Consider the following 10833-nt stretch of genomic DNA (forward strand, 5'->3'; position numbering starts at 1 on the left):
TGTTTTCTTTTCCCCCTTCCAACCTGTTCTCAGAATGTGGAAAGTTATGCCATTTTTTTCATCTCTGAATCTGTTTGTGGTTATTGGGAATTGACTGTCTCCTCAGTCACTGGAGATTGATTTGACTCAATTCAGTACATTCCAATCCAATCCAATCCAATCCAATCCAATCCAATCCAATCCAATCCAATTCATTTCAACTCAGCCTCATGCACCTTTCTTTAGGGGGCTACTTATATAAAGATAATGAACTTTAGTGCCTTGTGGATGATATACCTGCTATCTGCAGCTCAGTTTGTCAGATATCCTGACTTTTGTACAATATCACTGATTTTTGTTTCCACTCTGGCTTTGTAGATATGTTCTCTCGCCTATCCTGAATGCTATGGTCTTCTTTCTCTATAAATCGGAGATAATATACAGAACTGTAGTTCGTTCTAATCTCTTTGGGCAGTACTTGCTACTTTTGTGCCTAGCTCCAAAGGCCATATCTGCATTCTAGCTCTCATGGGAACTTCTCCTGGATGCCTCTCTACACTATCCTTTCATGGCTCATTTTCATGATTCATTCTTTCATGTCCCATTTTCTCCTACAGCTTGGCCTGGCAAGGTCCAGTTCCTCTCTAAAGGTTTCCTTTTACATGTACATGCTGAGATATGAATGCACATCTGGCATCAGATTTTTGTATGAGTTCAGTTCTTCATGAAATATAGGGAGAGGAAAGACAGACAGACAGACAGACGGACACACACACACATACACACACACACACACACACACACAGAGAGAGAGAGAGAGAGAGAGAGAGAGAGAGAGAGAGAGAGATATCTTTTTTTTTTTTTTTTTTTTTTTTTTTTTCTGGATACAGAGACTTTATTCAATTTTAAAAGAAAATGAAGGTTTCAGACAAAGCTTTGAGCCTATAACAAAGCAGGTATGTCCAGCTTTAAATCAAATTGCAAAAGTAGCCAACTTCTAATTGTCAGCACTGGCACAAGCCCCCTCCACGAGCTCTACTCACGTTTCTATTTTCTTCATCCCATGTGGTATAAAAGAAAACCAATCTAGATTCCTTGATACGCTTTATATGATCGAGTATTACAAATGGTCTCTACTGTATGCCAAAGTTATTTTTGTGTTCTCTCCAGATAGCTTTACTGTAACAAATTGCAATATTTATTCTGTGAGTTGTAAAACAGCCAACCAATGCTCTGTGTATAGAAACCAATCTATCTGCAATTGAAACAATCCACAGGTTCTAACCTGGAACTACTAGGAAAACAATCTGGATGCATTAATCACAGCAAAATAAAGATATACTCAATAAGAAACTGATGTGAACGGCTACCCTAAAACGAGTTTTACCTTTCTTGAACCTATAGGTCTATCATTTAAATCAATGACAGCAGCTGTGGCTTCATCCCGAGATTCAAAGGCCACCATGGCTTCACCTGTAGGCATACCTTTTTCATTGTATTTTAAACATACTGAACCCGGAATTACTTGATAACCATAAAAGAAATCTAAAATTTCATCAATAGATACAGTAAAAGGCATGTTCTGCACCTTAATTATTGTAGGTCCTGGTTTTCCAGAGCTAGCTCCAAAGCCAGGGGGACCCCCAATATGGATGGGGCCAGGCCCAGGCCCTGGCCCAAAGGCTGGTGGCCCACTCAAATGCCCAGGAACACTTCCAAGACCAGGGGGTCCACTTCCAAAACCAGGAGGAGCATTTAAACTACCTGGGCCATTTCCAAAGTTCTGAGGGATGCCCCCAAATCCTGATGGCCCACTTATATTATTTGGTGCACCTCCAAAACCTGGAACCTCCAGTCCTAGGCCAGGCAAACCACTATTTCCAACCGAAGGCATAACAGGCCTAACATCACCAAAGGCACCCCCTAATCCTGGAGGGGGGAGTGGTGGCCCAAAGGCATTGGGCCCACCAAAATTACCAGGGAAGTTAAATGGTGGCCCATTATTGGCCTCCTTTGATCCTACAGTCAAGAAGACATGCTCTTCTCCTCCTGCACTGGGGATGCCAGCACCAGGTATTGCAGGACCAGGTATTGCTGGGCCAGGTATTGCTGGACCGGGCATTGCGGGACCAGGTATTGCTGGACCGGGCATTGCAGGACCGGGCATTGCGGGACCTGGCATTGCGGGACCGGGCATTGTGGGACCGGGCATTGCAGGACCTGGCATTGCGGGACCGGGCATTGCGGGACCGGGCATTGCAGGACCTGGCATTGCAGGACCAGGTATTCCAGGACCGGGTATTCCGGCACTAGGTATTCCAGGACCGGGTATTCCAGGACCAGGTATTCCACCACCAGGCATTCCAGAGCCGGGCATCCCAGCACCAGGCATCCCAGCAGCAGGTATACCCGCACTAGGCATCGCAGCACCTGGTATTCCAGCACTGGGTATTCCAGCAGTGGGAATTCCAGCAGTGGGCATTCCTGCACTAGCTATCACCGGTACTGCAGGATTACCTGGAACAGGTATCTTTAAGCCCTTTTTTCCTTGGGCTGGGGGATTTTTCTCAATCTCGAGAGAGAGATATCTTAATGTCTTCATGTCTAGAAAAAAATTAAGAACCTGCTGTAGCCCCGTTTGAAGAGTTAGGTGTCTGGATTCTAGCCCACTTCGCTTCTATTCTACCTGCACTTAACTACATTTCTAAATGGCCTGGCAGCAGCAGATTGGCAAGGGATGTGGTGGGGGTGGCTAGTGAAAAGTGACTGCGGTGGCTCCCAGCTGTGAGGAGCCAAGGGGTGAAGCCAAAAGTTCTATTAAACAGGATGGCCTTAGTGTTGTCTAAAGTACTAAAATGCATGAGTCATATATCTATCTTTATCTCTATCTCTATCAGTCTCTATCTCTATATCCATAGTGGATTGAACCCTACCACAGCAGTCATTAATCAAGACAAACAAAAAACAAACAGAAAAACAGAAAACACCATCAGAGATAAGCTAATCTAATGGAGTCTTTTTTTCCCAATTGAAGTTCCTTCTTCCCAAGTGACTCTAGTTCAAGTCAAATTGACAAAACACTAACCAACATAAGTAACAGTGCATACAACTGCTATTTAGAGTATTTACATTGTAACTGATAGTATGCACTCACTGGTAAGTGAATATTAGCACCAAAGCTGATATGATATCCATGATACAATTCACAGACCATATGAAGCTCAAGAAGAAGGAAGACCAAAGTGTGGATGCTTCAGTCCTACTTAGAAAGGGGAACAAAACAGTCACAGGAGGTAGAAGGAGGTGGGGACCTGAGAGAGAGAGAGAGAGAGAGAGAGAGAGAGAGAGAGAGAGAGAGAGAGAGAGGAGGGGGAGGGAAAAGGTGGGGCAGGATCAGGTGTGGGAGGAGACAGATAAGATGTACAAAGAGGGTCAGGAAATTGAATGGAGGTATGTAGCAGTGGGGCGGGTGGGGGGGGGGGAAGTAGGGGAAGCAACCAGAAAGGCCCAGATGCCAGAGAAGCAAAGAGGCTCTCAGGACCCAACAGGGCACCCAATGAAAGGGAGACAGAACCTGTAAAAACCATATCCAGTGGATTGGAACAGTCCCCTGTTGAGGGATAGGACCAACCACCTATCTCAAAAAATTTAACCAGACTGTTCCTGTGTAAAGGAAATGCAGGAACAAAGAGTGGAGCAGAGACCATCCAGAGACTGTCCCACCTGGGGATCCATCCCATATGCAGTCACCAAACCCAGACATTATTGCTGATGCCATGAAGCACTTGCCGACAGGAGCCTGATATAGCTGTTCCCTGAGAGGCTCTGCCAGAGACTGACCAATACAGATGTGGGTGGTCACATCCAACCATCAGACTGAGCACGAGGATCCCAGTGGAAGAGTTAGGGGGAAGGGGACTGCAACTTCACAGGAAGAACTACAATATCAACTAACCAGACCACCCAGAGCTTCCAGGAACTAAATCAACAACCAAAGACTACACATGGAGCGACCCATGACTTCAGCTGCATATGTAGCAGAGGACTGTCTTATCTAGCATCAGTGGGAGTGAAAGTCCTTGGTCTTCTGGAGGTTTGATGCCCCAGTGTAGGGGGATGCTAGGGCTGTGAGGCAGGAGTGAGTGGATGGGGGTATCCCCTCTGCATACCCCCAACCCCATCCCTCAACCCTCATAGAGGCAGGGGATGAGGATTGAGGGATGGGGTTGGGGGTATGCAGAGGAGAAACCAGAAAGGGGGACATTTAAAATGTAAATAACAACAACAACAATGACAACAACAATAGTAAACCAGAAACAATGTGAGTACTAGGGGATATGTGAAGGTCATGTGCAAAGGCTACACTAGTTTGTTTTTTTTTTTTTTTAATGTAAGTTATTTGAGCATCCACAGATTTGAGTCTCTATAGATATTCTAGATAACAAGAACACCTTGTATTGCTTTGTCAGTAATAAAGAGACACTTCCCATCCCTCTCTTCCACCTATTATTCCCTCCAATAATTTATTTTTTATTTACTTTACATCCTGATCAGAGCCCTCTCCCACCCTTACAAATCCCTCCCCCACTGCCCCCCTGTTCTTCTCTTCAGAGCAGGAGGAGCCCCCTTGGGTACCACACCACCCTGGGACATCTAGTTCCACCAGGACTAGGCACATCCTCTCCCATTTAGGCCTAACCAGTCAGACGAGGTATCAGGAAGACAAGGAACAGAGACCAAGACAGCCCACACTTCACTTGTTAAGGGTCCCACATGAAGACCAAGTTTCACATTTGCTCCTAATGTGTAGGGGTCTATATCCAGCCTCTGCATGCTTCCTGTTTGGTGCCCCAGCCTCTGTGAACCCCCATGGGTTCAGGCTAGTTGGATTTATAGGTCTTCTTATGGAGACCTCGACCCTTCCAACTTGCTCAGTTCTATCCCTGACTCTTCCACAAGGCTCCTGAGCTCCACATCTTGTTTGTCTTTGGGACACATCCCATGTAAGAGAGCCAACTTTGCTATGCTTGCAGACAGGAACCTAACATAACTGCCTTCTGAGAGGCTTCATACAGCAGTGGATGGAGGCAGATTCAGACACCCATCCTCCCTTTCTGACATGCTGCTCCGACCACCACTACTGGTTCCTGTCATGGTTTTCCCTAAAATTCTGGCATTCTGATGAATAAGTTCCAGGCCTGGCACCATGATAAATTGTCAGGAGCAAGCCCCAGTAGGGAACAGGTTCTAGAGAGGATGTAAGGATCAGGAGATCAGAAAATATCTTTATTTATGCAGATTTCTAAACATTTACAACTTCAAAATATGCAAATCACATCATTTTGTCCCAGGGACACTAACTTTTCTACTATGCACAGGCTTGATGGTTAAGCACAGGTAAAAAGGTTTTATTATCATTAACATTATATTCTTATTCCTAAAATTCTACAGATCATTTTAGCTCAAGCAAGCAAGCAAGAATATAAAAGCCTACTTTGTCAGCACTTTGTGGTTTCAAGATGCTTAGATAGAGAATAGACAGAATTCAAGTTAGTCCAGGCAAATAACCCTGTATATTATTAACTTTTAGTGGTCAAATTGTGGTCCTTGAGAACTCAGGCTTAGGAACTGTAGTTGATAGATGTATTTATAATCTTATAATAATTTGGTTAATGAAAGAATTCATTTGTTTCTAAAGTAATTAACATTATGGCAACCTGGCTAAAGCAGTCTTTTTAAGCACAACAAGTCCTAACTCCTTATTCATCTTATACCACCTACAATGTTGTTATAGAATCCCAAGCATTCTAGTTTCTGTTGCTGAGTTCTTACTAGGAAGTATTACTATATACTATAGGACTAGTGTATATGGCCCTCTATCTTAAAGATTTTATTTCTGGGTCTTCAATTCTATTCTATTGGTCCACTTGCCCGTCACTGTGCCAATACCATGCAGTTTTTAACACTATTGCTCTGTAGTATTGCTTGAGGTCTGGGATACTGATTCCCCCAGAATTTCTTTTGTTGTTGAGAATAGTTTTAGCTATCCTGGGTTTTTTTGTTATTCCAGATGAATTTGAGAATTGCTTTTTCTAACTCTGTGAAGAACTGAGTTGGGATTTTGATGGGGATTGCATTGAATCTGTATATTGCTTTTGGCAAGATGGCCATTTTAACTATATTAATCCGGCCAATCCATGAGCATGGAAGATTTTTCTATTTTCTGAGGTCTTCTTCTATTTTCTTCTTCAAAGACCTGAAGTTCTTGTCATACAGATCTTTCACTTGTTTGGTAAGAGTCACACCAAGACACTTTATATTGTTTGTGGCTATTGTGAGGGGTTTCATTTCCCTAACTTCTTTCTCAGCCTGCTTATCCTTTGAGTATAGGAAGGCAACTGATTTTCTTGAGTTGATTTTATAACCTGCCACTTTGCTGAAGTTGTTTATCAGCTGTAGAAGTTCTCTGGTGGAGTTTTTTGGGTCACTTAAGTATACTATCATATCATCTGCAAATAGTGATAATTTGACTTCTTCCTTTCCAATTTGTATCCCTTTGACCTCCTTATGTTGTCTATTGCTCTAGCTAGAACTTCAAGTACTATATTGAAAAGATATGGAGAGAGAGGGCAGCCTTGTCTAGTCCCTGATTTTAGTGGGATTGCTTCAATTTTCTCGCCATTTAGTTTGATGTTGGCTACTGGTTTGCTGTATATTGCTTTAACTATGTTTAGGTATGGGTCTTGAATTCCTGTTCTTTCCAAGACTTTCAGCAATAAAGAATGCTGAATTTTTTTCAAATGCTTTTTCAGCATCTAATGAAATGATCATATGTTTTTTTTTCTTTGAGTTTCTTTATATAGTGGATTGCATTGATGGATTTCCTGCATCCCTGGGATGAAGCCCACTTGATCATGGTGGATGATCGTTTTGATGTGTTCTTAGATTTGGTTGGCAAGAATTTTATTAAGTATTTTTGCATCGTTCTTCATAAGGGAAATTGGCCTGATGTTCTCTTTCTTTGTTGGATCTTTGCATGGTTTTGGTATAAGCATAATTGTGGCTTCGTAGAATGAGTTGGGTAGTGTTCCTTCTGTATAGTCATGTGATCTTTGACAAAGGAGTGGAAAACATCCAGTGGAAAAAAGATAGCCTTTTCAACAAATGGTGCTGGTTCAACTGGAGGTCAGCATGCAGAAGAATGTGAATTGATCCATTCTTATCTCCTTGTACTAAGCTCAACTCCAAGTGGATCAAGGACCTCCATGTAAGACCAGACACACTGAAACTAATAGAAAAGAAACTGGGGAAAACCCTTGAGGACATGGGCACAGGGGAAAAGTTCCTGAACAGAACACCAATAGTTTATGTTTTAAGATCAAGAATTGACAAATGTGATCTCATAAAATTACAAAGTTTCTGTAAGGCAAAGGAAACTGTCAAAAGGACAAAACAGCAACCAACAATTTTGGAAAAGATCTTTACCAACCCTATTTCCAATAGAGGGCTAATATCCAATATATACAAAGAACTCAAGAAGTTAGACCCCAGGGAACCTAATAACCCTATTAAAAATGGGGTACAGAGCTAAACAAAGAATTTTCACCTGAAGAACTTCGGATGGCTGAGAAGCACCTTAAGAAATGCTCAACATCATTAGTCATTAGGGAGATGAAAATCAAAACAACCCTGAGATTTCACCTCACACCCGTCAGAATGGCTAAGGTTAAAAACTCAGGAGACAGCAAGTGTTTCCAAGGATGTGGAAAAAGAGGACCACTTCTCCACTGCTGGTGGGATTGTAAGATGATACAACTACTATGGAAATCAGTCTGGAGGTTCCTCAGAAAACTGGACATGATACTTCCGGAAGACCCTGCTATACCACTCCTGGGTATATACCCCAGCATGCAATAAGGACAAATGCTTCACTATGTTCATACCAGCCTTATTTATAATAGCCAGAAGCTGGAAAGATCCCAGATGTCCCTCAGTGGAGGAATGGATACAGAAAATGTGGTATATTTACACAATGGAATACTATTCAGCAAGTAAAAACAATGAATTCATGAATCTTTTGGGCAAATGATTGGAACTGGAAAATATCATCCTACGTGAGGTAACCCAATCACAAAAGAATACACATGGAATGCAATCATTGATAAGTGGATATTAATTAGCCCAGAAGCTCTGAATACTGAAGACACAATTAGCATATCAAATGATTCCCATGAAGAAGGAAGTAGAGGGCCTTGATCCTGGAAAGGCTTGATCCAGCATTGTAGGGGAGTACCAGGACAGAGAAAAGGGAGGGGGAATGATAGGAGAATGGATGGAGAGAAGAGGACTTATGAGACATATGGGGAGGGGGGTACTGGGAAAGGGGAGAGCATTTGAATGTAAACAAAGAATATAGAAAAAATATATATACAAAAAATTTTTATTTCTGAAAAATTCTAAATATACTGTAAAAGGAGTTCTGTCCTCTTCTCTGCTGTCCTTTCTCCTCTCCTGCTGAACCTTGTCAGTCTCCTCTGAGTTCATACTGTTCTAATTATTTTGTTTCATCAATTTGTTTAGATAGCAATATCCAAGGCACAGAGAAGACTTCCAGATAGGGTCAACTGAGGGAACTGCTTTGAAAGCAGGCAGTAGTACATTCAGGACTTTCTCAGGGGAATGCAGAAACAATTTTGTCAGAGAAGACATGGGTGAATCGGTATGCTAATTGTCCCCCAAGAGTGCAAGACTCAGAGATGCAAACCAAAAGTACAGGGCACCAGGTCAGCAATTGCCGCATGTGGTTCAGCTTTGCTGGCACTTTGTTAAAGAGCTACACTGGCTTCAGGACTCTCACCCTTCCCCTAGGAAATGGCTGTGCCATTAAATGATATAAAAATTGCTCCTCACTGATCACAAGTAGCTGTCTGTCATAGGAATATAGTGCTTGGAGTTTCTTAGGAGCCCAGAGGAAAGAAAATAATTTAAGATCATTTTAGGAAGCATTGTTATTATTAAATATTCTGTAAAGTGAATTATTCTTTTTATAAATGTAACCAATGAATTGATCAGGTTGCTTTATTTCTTTACTTTTGCTAGTCTCCAATAGCCACATAAAGAAACCAAGCTTTATTTACAAGCTTCTACAACAATACCTGGGCAATACTGACTCATATTAACCCCCTATGCTACAGGGCTACCTCCCAGCCACGATCCCATGATACATGGGATCCCATGCACATTGTTATTGATCTGGCTCTTTGGGGTTCAGATATTTTTCTCATAGTGTCTTTTCAGACCCTCTCCTCCTCCTGGCCCTGATCTTAAACTCCTTCTCCCTCTCTCTTACTCTGGCTGACAGAAGTTTCCACCCTCTTTTTTCTTTTCTGTCCGTTTGGGTGACCAGCACATTTATTGACAAGGCAGTGAATAAATGGTAAGAACTATTTATAAAAACTTGAGGCAGGTCATTCTTGACCTAAGCATCATAATGCCACCTTATCCAGAATGAAACAAGATATGAGGGCAGAGAAATCAGCATTTAAAAATAATCTTTAAACAATGCACAAAAACATTATGCTTACACACTTACAATAAAATATAATTCTCTCTCTCTCTCTCTCTCTCTCTCTCTCATTTTTCTGAGTTTTTCAGTATTTGAAAACAAATCTCTAAAGGACTCATTATGGTCTAATAAGAGACAGGTGACTATCATTGAGCCCACCTCAAAAACGTATTTGTTCTCTCCTCTCTAGACCCCATCCCCCAACAGATCACAAAGATCTTCTCTTCCAGTCATTCTTCCCCCAACTCACCCCTTTATCTCAGCTTCCAACACCAGTAGGAATTCATTTGGGACACATCAGCTAGGAGGAAGAGCAAAACAGGTAAGCTAACCTAAAACCACCACCACTCCCTCTTCTTCTACAAGTCCAATACCCACTCTCATTCCCAGTGTTACAACAGAACCCCAATTGAAGCGTTTCTGCCCCCACCACCCATCCATGTCTCCTGTGGACCGCCCACTCCATCTTCTTCTCACCTCCCGGTCATCATTTGATCACTTTGCTCCAGCCCTTAAGTCTAGGAGGTATCCTCTGCTAACACAAGTGCCAATTCTCCCAGAAAAACAAGTAGGCTAAAGGCAGACCCACACCTCTCCTGCTGCTCCTGAAACCTAATCCTCCAAGTTTCATCCCCAGGTCTATAGTAGGAAATCTGAACCAATATCACTTTTCTTTTGACTTCATATCAAATGGATCACAAAGATCTCCACTAACCATCCTTCCTGTAACCCATCTCAATATCCCAGACTACAACACCAGCAGGCATTTTCTGGGATCACAGCAACTGAGCAAGGCAGTAAAACAGGCAACACACAGCCATCATATTCTCTGAAATTCCAAAGAGAAAACAGAAATCAAGGAACTAAATTCCCACTCAAGAAAGACAAAATCAGAAACTAGCACTTAGACCTATACTTATCTCAAATGTAGACACCACTGTAAAAACACAGTAACAGCCGGGACAATAATGTCTCCACTTGAGTTCAGGGACCGACCACAGCACTTTCTAAATATTATAACACAGTCAGAGAAGAAGAAAAAGACCTTGAAACCAAGTATATGAAGATGATACAGAAAAGATGATAAAGATGAAGAAATGAACAAATCCCTTAAAGAAATGCAGAAAAACACATGTGAACAACTTGAAGAAATGAATAAATCCATTAAATAAACCCAAGGAATCAAAAACAATTAGAGGAAATTAATAAATCCCTTAAAGAAAGCTAATAAAACAAAACAAACAGTAGAAGGAAATAAGTAAAACTGTTTATGATCTGGAAATGGAAAT

The 10833-nt window shown here is 41.9% G+C and overlaps 1 protein-coding gene across 1 annotated transcript; it reads right to left on the reverse strand.

Annotated features, from left to right (window-relative positions):
• Positions 1-856: 856 nt before the first annotated feature.
• On the reverse strand, positions 857-2581 carry LOC127687081 (RNA-binding protein 12-like). The gene is made up of 2 exons (XM_052185759.1): positions 2185-2581; positions 857-2154 (listed from the first exon to the last, which is right to left on the reverse strand). Exons 1-2 carry the CDS (start codon positions 2579-2581, stop codon positions 1346-1348), a joined length of 1206 nt encoding a protein of 401 aa, XP_052041719.1. The 3' UTR covers positions 857-1345.
• Positions 2582-10833: the final 8252 nt, after the last annotated feature.

This window comes from Apodemus sylvaticus, chromosome 1 (assembly GCF_947179515.1).
Source record: "Apodemus sylvaticus chromosome 1, mApoSyl1.1, whole genome shotgun sequence".
Lineage (NCBI taxonomy): Eukaryota > Metazoa > Chordata > Mammalia > Rodentia > Muridae > Apodemus > Apodemus sylvaticus.